Source organism: Cyprinus carpio, chromosome B2, assembly GCF_018340385.1.
Source record: "Cyprinus carpio isolate SPL01 chromosome B2, ASM1834038v1, whole genome shotgun sequence".
Taxonomy (NCBI): Eukaryota; Metazoa; Chordata; class Actinopteri; order Cypriniformes; family Cyprinidae; genus Cyprinus; species Cyprinus carpio.
The window spans coordinates 12,989,069-13,008,001 of record NC_056598.1 but is presented as its reverse complement, the minus strand read 5'-3'; the positions used below and the strand labels follow the sequence as shown (position 1 = coordinate 13,008,001).

Here is an 18,933-nt window from a genome sequence, read left to right as displayed (position 1 = left end):
ATTTGTCTTTTAGTTTCTCATAAGTAATTCATCCTGTAGTGAACAAGCCAAAGTACACATGGTCAAGCCTGCTGCAGCTGCTGCCAGGAGACACACACATTCCAAAGGGCAACAACATGCATGACAAGATGCTTCAGTTCACATCCACACCAAAGTAAATGTAAAAGAAGACAGTGTATATTCACCAGCCACAAATGTTGTGTGGCAACCCTGAATGTCTCTGTAATCGCTGTTGAAAGACCTGTGGTTTCAGAGGCTTGCAGTCAACACCAAGGTGGTTTCCAGAACACTTGAACTAAACATACAAGCCGTTTCTCACGAATCATTCATCCTAGTGTGTATCATGCAATGCCTGTGTTACATTTTTAGTGATCATTAACAATGACAATTGATGCATTTCAGGTATTTCATTAAATATTCATAAATGAGCTTTTTATAAATGCTATAACTTTTCATTTTATCTTTTTGTCTTTACTTACTCTTGAAACATGGTATTATGATTATCGTTGGCTCTTTTATGATATACTGCTTTTGATACTGTAATAAAATTGCTTCCCTGTTTGCATTTTGCTCTGAATTGCTTCATATAGACATTGAACTGATATTTCTGGTCACGAGTTATTGTACAGTACATAAATGCATACACTCAATTAAATTATAAAATGAAAAGCTGTTGTGCATAATATTGTAATAGTGTTTCGTAACATTTTAACTTTTATTTCAACTTTCGAATGGTAGAGTAATATAGAACAAAACTGGCACAATCATTATCTTGGACATGGCCTTACTCAAGCTAAAAATAGATATAATGTTGTTACCGTATGCTGTTTCATGCATATTTTCCATAATACTTTGAAAAAGACATCTGTTCCAGCTGAAAAACATTCATGCAGGTACTGCACCTCTGGAAGGGTTACTGTTCAGGGCACGTCATCTTTGAAGTTTTCATGAGTGTTTAGTGTTTATGATGTATGGTTATTTATCAGTGCTGCTGTTTGGTGACATCAGGACTGCAGGACTTACTTTACGGAAGAGAGGCAGAGTCCTCTGTCTCCAAACCACCAGCCCCATGCGCACCTCTAACAAAATACAGGCCAACACCAGGAGCGCCAGTATGGAAAATAAAAGCATGACACTGTAAGCACTGTGAGAACAATGCAGCCTTAATATTTAACATCTTCAGGAGTTTGTGCTTTAACTATGCTATATTTATAGTTAACCAAAAAGACATGGATGTGTTTATCATTGACTAACTTGAAAAGATGGCATTCCGGCCAGGTCCTGCTGCGATATAATGCTTGCTTAGGCTTCCAATTAGAGCATAGATAATCACAGGGTAAACGGTGAGGATGTAACGGACGTGCTTCTCTATTAGAAAGTTTTCAACTGTAAACCTGTAGAAGAACACATAAGAACACTATCTTAATTATGAGTCAATCACAAATTAAAGAATTTTAAAGTTTTATACCATTTTCAAGAAAGGTTTCTCTAAAAATGTCATGTGGGGTAACCAAGAAGTAAAAGGTAAAAATGTATTATCCATAACCTAACCAGTCATTTGTATACACATCTAAATCATTATTTTTAAAACAATTTTAAATATATTATTCAGCGTTTTTACAAATTTCCTGTATTAATCATTCATAAATATCATGGAAGTTTCTGGAGAGTCACACCACATGCCAGCTAAACTTGCCTTGTCATAAAATGTTCAAATTATTTGATATAACCTTGACAAATGCTCATGACATCATTTCCAGTTTTTAATTGCATTTTCTTTACATTTTGTTTTCTTAGAGATAATAATAAAAGCCAAAATGCCAAACTCCTTAATACGGTTGTCAAGAATTTCATTTTTAATCTTCACTATTCTATCAGTTGTATCACCTGACATTTTTTACTTTATGCCCCCCCCAAAAATCTTTTCAATATTACATTTACATTTTACATTTAGTCATTTAGCAGACACTTTTATCCAAAGCGACTTACAAATGAGGACTATGGAAGCAATCAAAATCAGCAGAAGAGCAATGATATGCAAGTGCACATAAATCAAGTTTTTTTTTATTATATGATAAATAAACAGAAAACAACTAGAATAGAAAAATAATATTGCAAGCTAGTGTTAGAGTATTTTTTTGCTTTTGTTAATTGTATAATTAAAAACAAAACAAATAGAATACAAAACGATTAGAAAAGCTAGTTAGTTTTTTTTATGAATAAAGTGCATTTTTTTAGAATAGAATTAGAATAGAGAGTGCTAGAGTTAGAGGGTTAAATAAGGGATGAAATAGATGTGTTTTTAGCCGATTCTTGAAGATGGCTAAAGACTCAGCTGCTCGGATTGAGTTGGGCAGGTCATTCCACCAGGAGGGAACAGTTAAAGGGGTCATATGATGCGATTTCAAGTTTTCCTTTCTCTTTGGATTGTTATAAGCTGATTGTGCATAGATAATATCCTTGATGTTGCAAATACTAAAGTCTCAAAACCAAAGAGATATTCTTAATCAAAGTTAAGACTCTTAACCGTCCGTGGCTTGTGTACTGCAAACACATACGAGCATCATCACTGTGTCTGTCACACGACTCTGCTCCCCTTTCAGGCATGAACTGATAGTAAAACTAAAGACATTATTAACCGTCTTTACATTTATTTTGAAAGATTAAGCTCGCGATTATGGAAAGGGGCATTACATTTCCGACAAGTGCTTGCAGTGTGTTTGGCCAATCACAATGCACTGGGTCAGTTACCCAATCAGAGCAGACTGCGCTTGTCAGAAGGAGGGACTTTGTAGAAAACGATATTTGAGAGAGGCGGGACATAGAGGACCTACAATAATGTACAGTATTTGAAAAATAATGTGTTTTTTGAACATTAAAGCATGCCAACATATTCTGTTATACCAAATACACAAAATAATGATCTTTAAAAAAGCATTATATGACCCCTTTAAATTAAAAGTCTGTGAAAGTGATTTTGTGCCTCTTTGGGATGGCACAATAAAGCAACGTTCACTTGTAGAATGCAAGCTTCTAGAGGACACATCAAGCCTGAAGTAATGAACATGAACATATTAAAATAAATAAATTAATTAATTAACTTAGAAGTACATCACTTTATATAAACTGTATAAACTGCATTTTTCGATAAACAACCAGATCTAAACAAAAAATGTCACTGAGCCATATCACAAAATTATAGCAGAAAATAACTGAGGATTACCATATAATTATTTCCAACAGCGGTATGCATAAAGAAGCAGTAGCAGCATGTGTTGGGAAAACTGATGCCAGATTCAACACAATACTGAAGTTGAGCAGTGTGGCAGTAGTTGTCCATGTTGCATAGGTGACAATGCCATTTTGAATCTGAGGTACACATATAACATGGTCATTTCCAACATTTCAAATATGTAGTGCACCTGCTATCTTTAGTTAATATTGTGCATTTAAATACCGTACATATGAGATATAATATTCAGGTCCAGTTTTCATATATTTAAAAATAATAAATAAATAAATAATTAAATACAAAATAAATAATTATTATGAGTACTCTGCCTCTTTTCAAAGCGATTGCAAAATGATGTTCAATGCATACCAACGCTATGATGCAGAAGAGGTCCTTTGGATGTTGCTGTTTAAGCCAAGACCCATGAGCCCATAGACCAAGACAAGAGTAGAAGATCATCAGGTAGTTGGTGAAAGCAATCAGAGCGAGAACAATCTGTGCAGGAATCATCAGTCTGAATCAATAAAAGACAAACACGTGAACTTCTGAGACAGACATTACACAAAACAACAGGCAAAGCACCATGCAAAACTGATTATGTTGGCTGCCCACAACTTTGTTCCTGTGGCTCAGTGGTCGAGAATTGTGTTAGCAGCACAAAAGGTTTTGGGTTTAATTCCCAGGGAACACACATACTGATAAAAAGAATGTATAGCCTGAATGCACTGTAAGTTGCTTTGGCTAAAAGCGTCTGCTAAATGCATAAATGTAAATGTAAACTTACTCTCTATCACACAAGACCAGCCAGGTACTGTTCAGAATCATGTTGATGATACATGAGAGAAAGAATTCCGAGGGCAGGATTGCTGGACTTAAGTACAATCTGACAGCCAATAATTCAGGCGAAGACTGTCAAACTACAATAAATGGCTTTCAAACAGTGTGAATAAGCAAAGTGTTGATATGAGTGGAGTGTGCATGGTTTGAAGTACCCTCTACAAAGCCAGGTAAGGATATATGCGTTCATCAGGAAGACCCAGGAATAGATGACCCCCCCCATAAAGAGAAGGTCCATCCAGCAGGAGTGATATCTGTCTGATATATTTCCAGTGCTACGCTGAAATGGACCTTCAAAGCCAACGAAAAATTAGTTGCATATATGACTTATTATATGGGACCATGGTTTGGGCACTACAAGTCCCAGCAGCCCCAGCATTATATAAGGAAGTAGTGAAGATTGTTTGCTCTATCACTTCCGCTTTTGATTCCGGGAATGTCGTGGTGGATTTAGAACTTTGAAAAGAATGATATAGCACTTCAATAGAATGGCAGCAGATAAGCAGTTACATTAAATACTGCCGGAGCTTCGTTGAGAACTGAACATATGATTTACCGATTAAGGTTTATTGTGGCTGGATTATTGCCTGACTGTCCCAGTCGAAAATAGTGGATGTTAGAGGAATGCACGGTTACCTTTTACTTTAGATTTAATACTTTTGTTATTTTTTTTTACTTCTTTTGTTCTGTAAATTTGGGACCCAGAGTGTCAGAGGAGAGATTAGGCCCCAAGAAACTGGGCTAATAGTGATTGTGTTACAATGCTGACTTGTGTTTGTATCACCTGCATTGCCCACTGTTAATTAAGTTGTTTATTCTTTTCTTTTGTAGGTTTTGGTTTCTTAAGCCAATGGTGGCCACTGAGTTGCCCTCACTGTGTGGATGGCGGTGGTGAGGTGGCTTGGATTGTGTGGTGGTTTGATCACTTTATCTTTGTTTTGTTTTTTTTCTGTAGGTTTGCAGTGTGATTTCTGTGAACTTGACTGCTGTGAGAACACTTTTGCTCGTGCCACTTCTGTCTTCACTTTCTATATAACCTGTGGCCATCTATAGTTGGTTTTCTTTTTGTTGTTTCTTATTTATTTTGATTTTGTTCTCATGTGGGTATTTGCATCAAAAATTGGTGATGTGATGATGTTTTAATATTTTTGACCTGTCTGAATAAAAATGTGCCTGTTTATCAAAGTCACCTCATGGCCCCTTTTGTCTGGTTACTACTGACCTCTTTAGGTCATCCCACCACAACTGGTGTAGTCGGCAGGGTTTGTTTTCTCTGGTGAAGGTGGTTGTAATGTGTCTTTTTGCTGGTTATTTATGCAATTTTTGATTTTCGATTGTAGTTGAGCAAATGGTAATCGTGCATGAAGATGATCATCGCAGACTTTGCTTCATGGACTTTGGATTCTACTGTTGTGATTGAACTGTCTTCTCAAATAATTTATTTCAACAGATATGGAACAAGAACTAATAGACTTGCGAGAGCAAGTACGTTACTTGCAAGCACAAAATGAGGAGCTGATGAGAGCCCCCCCCCCCAGTAGCAGTGTTTCTAACCAACCTTACCCTTCTGCAAATAATGCTCCATCTCCAGTGTCTTTTAACAGGGTACTTTATGTGCCTCGGGAGAGGAAATGCCCACATTTTTATGGGAATATGGACTCCATTTTGAGTATTGAGGACTAGACTGAGGAGGCTAAGGTGTGTATTGAGGGTAGGGGTTGGTTTGATAAAGAAAAGGTGGTGTTTTTGCTTTATCATCTGGGGGGAGGGGGATTTGGGGTCAGAATGGAGATAAAACTCAGCGCACCCGATACTAGGGAAACTCCAGAGTCTGTTTTTGAAGTTTTAAGAGATTTTTCTGGGAGACACATTTGTTCAATTATATCAGAGGTTTTATGAGCGAAAACAAAAAGAGGGTCAATCCCTGACTCAGTTTTCTCATGCTTTAATGTCATTGATGGACTCAATTTTTAATAGTAATCAAGGCAGTGTTTCGAATTCTGATAAAGTGCTTTGTGATCAGTTTGTTGAATATGTTTGAGATGTAACATTGAAGCGTTAGTTAAAACGACTTGTGAGGGAGAAGCCATCTTCTACGCTTCTGGAGGTTTGACGTGAAGCTCTTATGTGGGTGGAAGAGGGAAATAGGGAAGCAGTTGCTTCATATTCTCAGCCATGGTGCTCTTGTTTATTGGACACTGTGTCAATGGTAACTACTGTAACAGAGTATTTTTTTGAGAAAATTTTTCGACAATTGGGGGTGAATGCTCTTAAAAAAGGTAGCAGGCTTCAGTTAAAAGCAGCTAATGGTCTTGAGATACCATACGTGGGTTATTTTTTAAAAGATGTGACTGTGTTGGGGCAAACTCTTCAAGGACAAGGTATCTTGGTTGTGAAAGATCCTGTTGATACTGTGTTCCATCAAAAGAAAGAACTTACTCCTGGACTTTTCGGTATGAATGTGATTGTTCAGTGTTATAATGACCTGTTTGAAAAACATGGTCCAGCACTATTTTCAGTTCCACAAGTCAGGCAGGCAGAGTCAGGTTGGAGAGATGCCTTGTCTCAGCGTCATCGAGCTTAGGATGCCCCCGTTCCTGGATTTGTTGGTTATGTGAGAGTGCAGTCCTGCCAGCCTGTCCATATTCCAGATGGAACTATGAGGTTAGTACCTGCTTTGTGGCCGAAGAACATACAAAGTTGTAAGGTGTTTTTAGAACCCCAGGGTCCAGAGGATAGGGGGCTACCTGCTGTAGTGTTAATTTCACCTTTCCTGTTGCAATGTATACAAGGTGTAGTTCATGTACCGGTAATTAATGTTGGTACAGAACCTCTATATTTGCCACCAAGAATTAGATTGGGTAGTTTGGTTATTGCTGAAGTCATGAAATCAAATCAAGACATTTTCTTTAAGGGAGATTTATTACAGGATCCTAATACAGTGATTGTTCAGTGTCAAAATATTACATCAGGTTCGAGTATTGATGTGCAGGGGTTAGAACTGTCTGGGCTTTCAGAGGTTGAGGAGGAGGAAGTGAGAAGATTGTTGATGAAATATTCTGATGTTTTTGCTAAGCATGATAGTGATTTGGGGTGTACAAATTTAATTGATCATCAAATTCCCCTAGTAGATGACACACCGGTACGTCAGTGATATCGTAGAATTCCTCCCAGTCACTTTGAGGATGTGAAGGCACACATTAAACAAATGTTGGACAGTCACGTTATTAGGGAGAGCGGTAGCCCATATGCCTCACCAATCATGTTGGTGAAGAAGAAAGATGGCTCTTTGAGAATGTGTGTCGACTACCGCCAGCTTAATGCGAGAACTCGTAAAGATGCCTATCCCTTGCCAAGGATAGAGGAATCCCTGGACGCCTTGACTGAAGCTAAGTGGTTTTCGACCTTGGACCTGGCAAGTGGTTATAACCAGGTACCAGTTGTTGAAACAGATCGTTTTAAGACTGCTTTTTGCATCCCATTTGGGCTCTTTGAATTCAGTAGGATGCCATTTGGATTGTGCAATGCCCCAAGCACTTTTCAAAGATTAATGGAGCGAATTTTTGTGGACCAGAGTTTTCAATCTTTGCTGCTCTATTTGGATGATGTGACTATTTTTTCCACAACTATTAAGCAACACCTTCAGCGATTGGAGCTGGTGCTGGATCGGCTGAGACAACAGAACCTAAAGTTAAAACTTAGTAAATGCTGCTTCTTTTGGTCAGAAGTGCGTTATTTGGGGCACGTGGTCTTTTCCACAGGGGTCAGTATAGATCCAGAGAAAGCTGATTAGCCCAACGCTGCTCCAATGCTCCTAACTTTGCAGTTTGCAAATGGCTAAGTGGATTTTTATCTGTTTATACCAAGCACTTCTGACAAAACAAGTACTCTCTAAACTTTTCTGCAACAACCCATTTCAGGGCCAAAAACTCCAGCTTCACTGAGCTATAGTTCTGCATGTTTCGTTCAGACGGTCGTAGTCCTCGACTTGCAAACACGACTGGTCGACATTTGCTTCCATGCTCTTGGGACAAAACGGCACCCAGACCTTGGTGGCTTGCGTCAATATCCAAAATGAAGGACTTACTAAAATCGGCAAAAGCAAGAACTGGAGCATTGGTCAGGGCTGTTTTAAGAGCCTGGAAAGCATTTTTACATGAGTCAGTCCATTTAGCCCCCAAACTAATTGTGGGTCGTTTATTCTTTTGTCCCCTGATCATTTCTGCATTAGCGTATTCAAGGGGTCAGCAATCCGTGAATTTTTTTAACAAACCTCCGGTAATAACTAGTGAAACCAAGAAAGGATCGAAGTTCTTGAAGATTTTGTGGCTGGTTCCACCTGGCTACAGTTGATACACAGGAGACAGCAGCAGAGTCATCAGTGGTGCGTGAATTGGTACGGCAGTGGGGGAAGCTGGTGAAGATGGAGGGAGTGCTGTATCGGAGATTCTACCAGGAGGAACATCGAGAAATTTGCCAGGTTGTGTTACCATCTGTCCTCAGGGAAAGAGACCTCACAAGTTTGCATGATGACTACGGCCATCAAGGAATTGAGCAGACAGCAAGTTTAGTGAGAACTCAATGTTACTGCCCTGGTATGCTCAAGTTCATTAAGGAATGGTGTAAGAAATGCCAGCACTGCACCTTAGCTAAAGTGGTACGACCAAAAGTATGTAGTTTTATGGGACATCTGATGGCAGAGAGACCATTAGATATTCTGGCCATTGATTTGACGTTGTTGGAACCTGCATCAAATGGACTCAAAAATGTTCTGACTGACATATTTTAAAAGTTCACACAAGCCATCCCAGCTAAAGTCCAAATGGTAGCAACAGTGGCACGTGTTTTAGTGGAACGTTGGTTCTACTTATTTGGAGTACCGTGACAAATTCATTCAGATCAGGGGCGGTGTTTTGAAAGCAAGCTAATCCAAGAATTATGCAGACTGTATGGTATTTCAAAAACTCACACCACACCTAACCGACCACAAGGGAATGGTCAATGCGAACGCTTTAACAGAATGATGCATGATTTGCTGCGTACATTGCCTCCAGAGGAAAAATGTCATTGGCCAGACCATCTTGCTCAGGTAGTGTTTGCTTATAATACCACAGAGCACCAGTCTACTGGATATTCTCCTTATGTCCTCATGTTTGGACAAGAGCCCCATTTACCCGTTGATTTCCTGTTGGGATTGGATAGTTATGTTCAGAGTGAGGTAGGCTGGGTGGTGGACCACAAAGACAATTTGGAAATATTCAACAAGGCTCAAGCCCGCCTACAGTGTGCTACAGAATACTGTGCTCGATTAAATGATCTTCAGGTGCGAAATGTTGTGTATCAGAGAGCCCATAACATAAAAGGCAGAAATAAGATCCAAGATGCCTGGGATTCAACCCCTTATAAAGTGGTCCGGTGTCCAGATGGACATGGAGCTGTGTATGCTATTGCACCGGCAGATGGAGGTGGTAACACTAGAAACATTAATCGTTTTGAATTGCGTCCAGCCTATACCTCCCCGGACAATCCTGGTCTCTCAGATCTAGTTGACCCTCAGGAAATTTTTAGAGACAAAGATTGAGACATGGTAATGATGTCACTAATGCCTGAGAGTGTATCTACTCAAGATAAAGTTCAACTTCAAACTAGATCTCACCCTTTGCAGGAAGATAACATCAACTCCACATTAACTTCAGTAGTGGATTATGTTGAAGACCATTATGCTCCACAACAGGAAGAAGTTGTAAGGCGTACAAGGAGGGCAACAGCTGGATGCCATTCAAACCCATATAATCTCCCTCGGTCTGTATGTATTAGTGAAACTCAGCTAAATGGTCAGGTTATTCTTCCTATGCAGGGGCTGTCCAACAATAGCTCAACAATAGGGTTTCGCCCGTGGTTGTAGGGGGCCAATGTAATCGATGGGACGCCGATTTAAATTTAAGGGGATAGATTGTAATGGGACCATGGTTTGGGCACTACAAGTCTCAGCAGCCCCAGCATTATATAAGGAAGCAGTGAAGATTGTTTGCTCTATCGCTTCCGCTTTTGATTTCGGGAAGTCGTGGTGGATTTAAAACTTTGAAAAGAATGGTATAGCACTTCAAAAGAATGGCAGCAGATAAGCAGTTACGTTAAATACTGCCGGAGCTTTGTTGAGAACTGAACATATGATTTACCGATTAAGGAGTGTTGTGGCTGGATTATTGCCTGACTGATGTTGCCTTACTGTCCCAGTTGAAAATAGTGGATGTTAGAGTGATGCACGGATACCGTTTACTTTAGATTTAATACTTTTGTTATTTTTTTTTTTACTTCTTTTGTTCTGTGAATTTGGGACCCAGAGTGTCAGAGGAGAGATTAGGCCCCAAAGAAACTGGGCTAATAGTGATTGTGTTACAATGCTGACTTGTGTTTGTATCACCTGGATTGCCCACTGTTAATTAAGTTGTTTATTCTTTTCTTTTGTAGGTTCAGTTTTGGTTTCTTAAGCCAATGGTGGCCACTGAGTTGCCCTCACTGTGTGGATGGCGGTGGTGAGGTGGCTTGGATTGTGTGGTGGTTTGTTCACTTTATCTTTGTTTTGTTTTTTTCTGTAGGTTTGCAGTGTGATTGCTGTGAACTTGACTGCTGTGAGAACACTTTTGCTCGTGCCACTTCTGTCTTCACTTTCTATATAACTTGTGGCCATCTATAGTTGGTTTTCTTTTTGTTGTTTCTTATTTATTTTGATTTTGTTCTCATGTGGGTATTTGCATCAAAGATTGGTGATGTGATGTTTTAATACTTTTGACCTGTCTGAATAAAAATGTGCCTGTTTATCAAAGTCACCTCATGGCCCCTTTTGTCTGGTTACTACTGACCTCTTTAGGTCATCCCACCACATATACATCTGTATATAAACTAACCTGGTACGTACCTTTTCCTGGTCCCGCAAGTACATTGATAATCAAAGCAGCAACGTAAGCAAATTGAGAAAGAACAATGAGGAAAATACACAGTACACACACAGTCTTGTGATCCCTCAGAAGAGACCCTTTTTTTTTTTCAAAAAAAAAAAAAAAAAAAAAAACTATGATGTTCTTTCGTTTTTGTAAGCTAAATTTTTTTACAAAAATGCTCTGTTGTGTAAAGAAGAAGAGAGTGTAAGAGAGCCATCTACCGGACAACAACACGACCAGCCTTTGTCTCGACTAAAATTTAATTTCCTAAAACATTATATGAACAAATTTACCATAAAAAAGGTAAATTTGTTTATTCCATTTCTAAGTATTGTTCTATATAAAAAGTATCTGATTTAAGCTTTGCTTTATGGATGTCTAACAGGATAAACATTCAACTTTTTTAACCCTGTAAATCTGTAAAATAATAGTCAGATTCATTACTTATAATCATCATCATCATAATGATGATTATAATAATAATAATTATCATTATTATTATAAACATTGTGTTTTAGATTATGTACCATATTTGTTACATCAGGCTTGTATGGCTCACATAGCTCAATGAGGGAAAAAACACATCTACATTGAGTCCCGAACTCAGTAATATATGCAATTTGCTGTGTCTGTTTGCCTCTTTAAGAAAAATTGCTTTATGTATCCCCCAACTGTAAGTCGTTTTGGATAAAAGTGTCTGCAAAATGACTGAATGTAAATGTAATGTAGCCTAAATAATAATTATTATAACCAGCAATATGTACCTGAAGGGGTTTTTTAGAATTACAGTGAAATGCTTTTTACTTGCTAAAAAATATGAACTATGAGTCAGAGGACAGAACATTGTATAGATTGAGTACAGCAGCTTTTTTTTTCAGCAAAGTTATGATACAAAAGCCTTTGTACGGTTAAAGATACTGACAATATTCTGGACCATCATTTCAAAGTGAACATCACACTTTAACATCTGAAATAAATTTCAGGTAGATTAAAAATTATGAATAACGCAATGTTTTATTGATTTCTCTTTTCTTTTTTAGTTTATTTGTTCTAAGTACTTCCCTGTAGATTATCACCACATTAAAACTAAGCATTTGTTTTTACAAAATATGAACCAATCAAAGACATTAATACTCATATCTTAAGTCAGTTATAAACCAATGTCATATATAACTGTGTGATGTTCTGTTTGTGACATTCAGTTGTTTGAATAGTTGAAAATGTGTCCTGTCAGGTTGGTAAAACAACTGTTTAAAAGCAAAACAATTAACGCCTGGTATGAAGTAGCTGCATTTCCACACACAGCCACATGAGGGCAGCAGACTTCTTTTCATATGTGTGCAGATTATAAATCAAACTATCCTCAGCAGGTTGTAACGTGTACCTATCTCTAATTAAGCCTACATTAGGGGGGTGTGTGTGTGAACTCTGTATGTCATTATCACCGACAACTGGACAGAACATGAAAATGCAACTACTGACAAATGCATTTTCTATTTCAATAGTTTCATAATTTTAAAGTTGATTTAAAAACATATAGACTCTGAAACAATGCATTATGGAAATAGCCCTTAGAAACATTAAGTTATAGTTATATTTAGAATGCTAGTGCAAATAAAATGAACTTAAAATTTGGTGAAATTTGACTTTTCTCAGTTTACATTATAGACAAAGTAATTCCACTTATCTGTAGTTGTCCGATTCCAAACGGTCAAATGTCATTTGGCGTATTTTGATAATAAGGGTAAAACTTTCAAAAGAAAATCTTGAATCGCCTACCAAGTACTAAATGAAATGCATATAAAAATGTGTTTACTGCATATAGGAAGCACAACATTGTGTAAACATCTCTGACTGAAAAAATCTCTTGGTTTAATCCAACTCTACAGAATGGCAACATATGAGGATAACAGTGTCATGCTCTTTAAAATGTGCTGAAGCACAGTAATGACCACAAGAGAGACTAGGACTCATTACATATTGTACAACACACTGTGCTTCTGAAAAACAATGTTTCAAAACTGGGGGGAAAAATTTTAAATGTATCTCTTCTGCTCCTCAAACTGTCTGGTTGCATAGAGAAACAAAAAATAAGTCTACAATCTGAAACAGATTTTAAAATAACTAAAACCTTCTTTAAATGTGCAGTTTGGATCTCTCCAATGATTAATGCTGACGATTCAGACGGAACATGGCACATAGTCTGACAACAGGACGAAGGGTTGCATTAAGGCACATAACAAGCAGGTGAGAGGTACGGTGAATACTGAAGACCAGGAGTCAGCTCTTGGCCTGCTTCCGTTTCTGAATCAGCTCCGCCAACAGTTTGTAACGGGACATGCACTCTTCCTAAATAGGTTAAAGAGAATCAATTCATTAACTAATATGAAATTCAGCTTTCATATGCAGTTAAAGGGTTAATTTAAATACATTTTCCAATGATTGTTGGTGAGAATGCTCACCTTGGTTTTCCCAGGCACCACCTTAGCAATCTTGTCCCAGCGTTCAGTGGTGCCCCGTGGGTATTGCTGTAAGGCCAGCTCCAAGAGCTTCTGCTGGTTCTGTGTCCAGACATCTTCAGCAGCACTGGGTTTTTCTCTGGAGGCTGATGGTTTCTTCTCATCTTCACTGTCATCATCTACAGCTGTGGGGTCGAAGTCTCTTTGTCTGTGTCCTTTCACTCTCTCCTCCACTGCTCCGGCTCCAGCGCTCCCGACTGCAGACTTTTTTGTCCGTCTTCTGAGCGCTTTGCTCTCAGAGTCCTCTGCCCCAGCTGGCTCTGCTGAATCCTCCAGCTGCTGCTCCAAGGGCTCCTCTCGCTGGGTCATCAGACTGTCCGGCACTGTGACGGCTCTGAAACTCTTTCCCATCACCGCACCACCCTTCAGCTCAGAAAGCTTCACCAACCCTAGAAAGTAAAAAGGGGGCAGAGAGAGAGCGAGAGAGAGAGAGAGAGAGAGAGAGAGAGAGAGAGAGAGAGAGATGTGTTCTGAAAGATGTGTCTGATAATACGTCACAGTAGGTGATAAATCATACACTCTAGGTGGAATTTGATTCAAAATATTTGAAAATGGTTTACCTGATGTATTGGTGACACAGTCTTTGACTTGCTTCACCTTTGCTGTCACCTGTAAAGGTATATCAAAAGCATTTTTAGGTTACAGTGGTACTTCACACACATCTATGCACCAGATTTTTTTTTAAATGTATTTGATTAAAAACAAAAAAAAAGTAAAGAGTAAAGTAAAATTTTGCAATATTATTAAAATGTAAAATAAATAAAATGTAATAAAATACAAAATAATGTATTTTATTCCTGTGATGGCAAAGCTGAATTTTCAGCAGCCCTTACTTTAGTTCTTAGTGTCACATGATTCTTCAGAAATTACTCTAATATGCTGATTTGTTGCTCAAGAAACATTTCTTATTATCAATGCTGAAAACAATTGTTCTGCTTAATATTTTAGTGGAAACCATGATAAAAAAAATTTCTGGATACTTTTTAAATAAAAATCTCACTGTCACTTTTGATCAATTGAATTGATTCTTGCTTATTAAAATTATTTCTGAACCCAAACTTTTAAATGGTTTTAAGTCAAGTCCCCTTTATTTATATAGCACTCTGTACAACAGATTTACAGTGATTCAATTATTTTTAAAATTCAATTCCTCTGTAAAGCAGCTCTAAAAAAAACAATAGTAAACAATCATTGTTCAGCTGAAATCATTTCATGGTTGATTCAGTTCAGTTCAAATATATATCAGCATTATAGCTGCAGTGGGTCGAATTACTAGGCATAAGTTAACTGTACTAATTACAGATTTACCTCGGTCACTGATCTGCCTAACTCATGAGCAATCTTCTCCCACCGGCCTGGGGTTCCACCAGGAAACTTGGCCATGCAGCGGGAGAGCTGGCTGAGATCCTCCTCCGTCCACTCTTGAGCCTACAATCATCACCAGCCATTGCTTAATTCAATACTTCCAATTTGAATCAATGTCCTCTGAGCAGAGACAAACACTTACTTTCTTTTTCTGCTGTTTTTTATCTTCTAACCAGTCATCCATCTGATCCTCAATATCTTCAATAGATGTTCCCTGATCATAAATTGGCACAAAAGCAGCATTTGTACTGGGTTCATAGACTGGAAACTCCACTTTAGGTTTCTTCACCTTGGGCCGTTTTTCTTCTGCAGAGCAAAATCAGTCAGCAGCATGTATTATTAAGGGTCACATAATCACAACTCAATCACAATAATGTGTACGTGTCGGCTATATCTGCAGAGGTCAGAGTGTAATGTATAACTGTTTGTGATCGTGATCTTACTCTGCTGCATTTCCTGTTCTGCCAGAGCCTCTGCCTCCTCCTTTTCTTTTACTTTCATTTCCTTATAATCTTTATAATACTGCTTCACATCCTAAAAACACAACATATGGTCATGGCTACAGCTTTAGCCTTGGAGTGTCTATTTTGAAAATGCATCTCCAAAACACAAAATCTGGTGGAAACGTACCTGTATGATATGAGGGAGAGACTTCACTGAATAGTACAACCAGATGCTTAATTTGAAAGGCAAAATGTCATGCCAGTGTGGCCGGTCAGATCTACAAAAAAGAAAGCAAAGATGTGTAAGTCTGAGTACCAAGGTCAACATTTCTTTTTTACACAAAAAAAAAAAAAACATCTAGTTGTATTCATGGTTTCATTATTATGCAGAAATGTTTTAAATATCTTTTTAAAACTAAGTAAAGAAAATGTAAGGAATAATTTTGAAGGCAACAGTATGTCAATGTTCTCAAAATGTAAATGTGTAGGGAACACGAATTAAGTTGTAATAATAACACTTGAAAGTTTAAAAAAATAAAACTTCCAACAGATCTCCATTACTTCTTCATTCATTTCACACAAAAGTTTAAGCAGCTTAATAATGTTAATAATAAATAGCTTGTTCCTAAGCACTAGAACAACGAAACAAACATAACTTTTATTGTACCTGCAAAAAAATTTTGTCTGGTTTTTCCAGTTCAAAAGATTCTTAAATCAAGATACACTTACTTAACGAGTAAAATGCCATAAGATAAGAAGTTACATTTTCTGAGAAATCTATCAAAATGAAGCAAGTTTATCATCAAAACAAGAACAAATATCAACTTAATTTTTTAAGAGAAAAGTTTTTATATCTTTATTTTGCACCTCAAGTAAACACATATTGGCTTAATGATACTTAGATATTTATATTGAAAAAAAAAAAGATAGGTTGCAATGCAAAAAAAGTGAATATCTTTCTCTGTGTTTTTCTTACTCCTTGTTATGGCATTAATTTAGGAAAACGTGAATTTAGACTTTTGAAGACACACAAAAACCCTGGTTATTAAGTTACCTCTCATTTTTGTCCTGTGCCAAGGACTTAATCTCATCTGTTATCTTACTGCTTTGCTTCTTTTTCTTCTCCCTCTTCTTCCTGCTCAGAAGTTCATCCTGAGAAGAATCAAGACATAGCAGCTATCACTGGGAATGCTATAGTACATTTAGTATTACAAAAGCTAGTCTCAGCCTCGGACACAACCCCTACAGAATGGGAATGGGAAACAATTTGGGATTTTCAAAGTCATCATCTAATTAGTTGCAGGATACGAGTGTGTGGTGTTCTTCAACAGTCTGGTTGAAAACAAAGCTGCTGTGATGCCAAACCCCCTTACAGAAGAAAACGATTATGTTTATAACTGTGAAAATGAACGCTCATCACGATCAATGAAATGATGGATTTGAAAAAGTATGTGAAGTTCACAACACCATTGTTGCAGTAAAGTTCTTAAATTAATTGCACACCAGTCTGTTATCGTAGGGACACAGACTTTACATTTTCATTCTGCTGAACATGATGCTAGTAGGCGAGATACAGAAGCATTACGAGACCACAACTGTGCTATACAACAATTCAGCACTTACCAACTGCTTCTCAAGGTATATGGACCATATAACTGCATAGTGACCCACTGTCAGAATGAGGAAGAGGAGGAAGCCCAACTCTCCATTACTCATCTTCCTAACACGTCGATAGTAGAAGACAGGCTGCCTCCAGTCCGGCAGCCCATTAACCAGGATGTCATCATATCTGTGAGTGTAGTAAGAAACTACTGTTAAAAGCAATTGTAACATTCAGTTCACAGACCCCCAGTCATAGTCACACTGGTACAAACAGTTATTAGGGATCTTACTCAAGGTCAAAATGTTTATAAATGATTAAAGATCATATTTCATCACTATTTAAGAACCTCTGAGAGGTTTATGCATAAGAAACACTTTTCACTGCTATATTAGGATAGTGGTGCTTAACCAGGAGGCATTAGCAACTTTCAGGATGCCTTCAAATTATTTATACTGAACAATTAACTTTAAAATGATAATAAGAATAAAATAAACACAAACATAATTAGCAAATCATGAGAATACCTCACCTTTGTCTTCTTTCCTCATCCTTGAGGACTTCGTAGATGGCAACTAACTAGTAAGAGATAACAGAGAAGACATTTCAATTGTAATACACTGAATTCCAAAAGGTAAGCATAGAAGCAACAATTAACACGATCCACATTAAGCCAAAGAGAACTTTCATTCAAGCTTAACAAAACACCTACCTGTCGAAACTGGTTTTCAGCATTTTCATCTTTGTTTTTATCAGGGTGTAATGTAAGAGAGAGCTTTCTATATGCCTTCCTGATCTCAGATGAGGATGCATCCTGTTAGAAACAGAATCAAGAACATAAACATCAGAAACATTTGATTGCCAGCTGATCATACCGGTATGCTTAAGCTGGTTTCTGAAGCACAGTAGCTGGTTTACCAATCTGGACTAGTTGACAACCATCTTAAGACTAGCTGGAAACTAGCTAGCATGTTCTAAAACGGAGCTACAATCTTTTTTTAGCACAGAATTAGCATTTCTTCTGAAATGCATTGATAGCAAATGTCTGCAAGGTATATGCCGAACTAACGGTTGACGCAGTAGAAAGTAAAGTGTAACCAGTCTTTACGAATAGCAGTTATTATTATAAAAGCATGGGCTCTTCGACGCATCAAATATGACTTAGCAACTGAATAGCGAAATTACAGCCAAACTATAAGCTAAGTAGTGACACGTCATGTTGTGTTGTGCAGGCCCACAGCCGGGAGCTTTCTTTGTCAATGGCCACCGCCGTCCAGGTTCCGCAGGAGGCAGAGTCCGTTTACCACGAGTCAGGAGACATAATAATGGGGCTAAAGAAAGCTATTCAGCTAACGGCTCGAGTTGCTTTGATAAGAATGCAATCTCTGTAAACGCACTGGAGGCGACCCTGCGATAAATCTACGTCGGCGCGCTGCTATATGTTAAAGTTATGTGCATAGCACGTTTACCGACACCGTTTGAATGACCGAATCAAACGCACGCGTGACAAATCTAAGAATTACATCAAATTGCTTTTACCTGATTAACCGACAGGAACTCATAGAAGGTTTGGGGGATTTCCTCCACTAGGTCGAAAAGCTCCAGGTCTGCGTCCCATGCTAATATTGGCAAAGGCTGAATAACGATCAGCCCGGAGAACAACAATAACGTAAGGATCTCGCGCAAAGCCATTGCGGAAAGGTTTTTTTTTCTTTTTTTTTTTTTTTTTTGAGAAGGTTTACTACCTACTACCCATTCGGACAATCTTGGTTTTGAAGCAATTTTAGCATAACTTCCCGTCCTTTAGCTCAAACGGGCCCATCGCTCAGTCAGCTTGCTCTACGTAGGCTACACACGTTTCACATGCAGCCGCCACAGCGCGAGCCAATAAGCATGAAAGCCTCGGTAGTGACATGATGCGCATACACCCTTACCAGGGGACTTTCAGGACTGAGTTTTAGCGGTATCGATTATATTTCATGATACTATAAATCAA

The 18,933-nt window shown here is 38.1% G+C and overlaps 1 protein-coding gene and 1 pseudogene across 1 annotated transcript; both read right to left on the bottom strand.

The window, feature by feature from the left end:
• Positions 1–783: 783 nt before the first annotated feature.
• Positions 784–11,947, bottom strand: LOC109059636 (annotated as a pseudogene).
• A 914-nt stretch (positions 11,948–12,861) lies between these two features.
• dnajc1 (DnaJ (Hsp40) homolog, subfamily C, member 1) lies at positions 12,862–18,858 on the bottom strand. The gene is made up of 12 exons (XM_042718097.1): positions 18,477–18,858; positions 17,650–17,751; positions 17,470–17,516; positions 16,961–17,126; positions 16,392–16,489; positions 15,525–15,615; positions 15,338–15,428; positions 15,037–15,200; positions 14,838–14,957; positions 14,090–14,138; positions 13,473–13,918; positions 12,862–13,359 (listed from the first exon to the last, which is right to left on the bottom strand). Exons 1-12 carry the CDS (start codon positions 18,627–18,629, stop codon positions 13,291–13,293), a joined length of 1,596 nt encoding a protein of 531 aa, XP_042574031.1. The 5' UTR covers positions 18,630–18,858; the 3' UTR covers positions 12,862–13,290.
• Between the last annotated feature and the right edge of the window lie 75 nt (positions 18,859–18,933).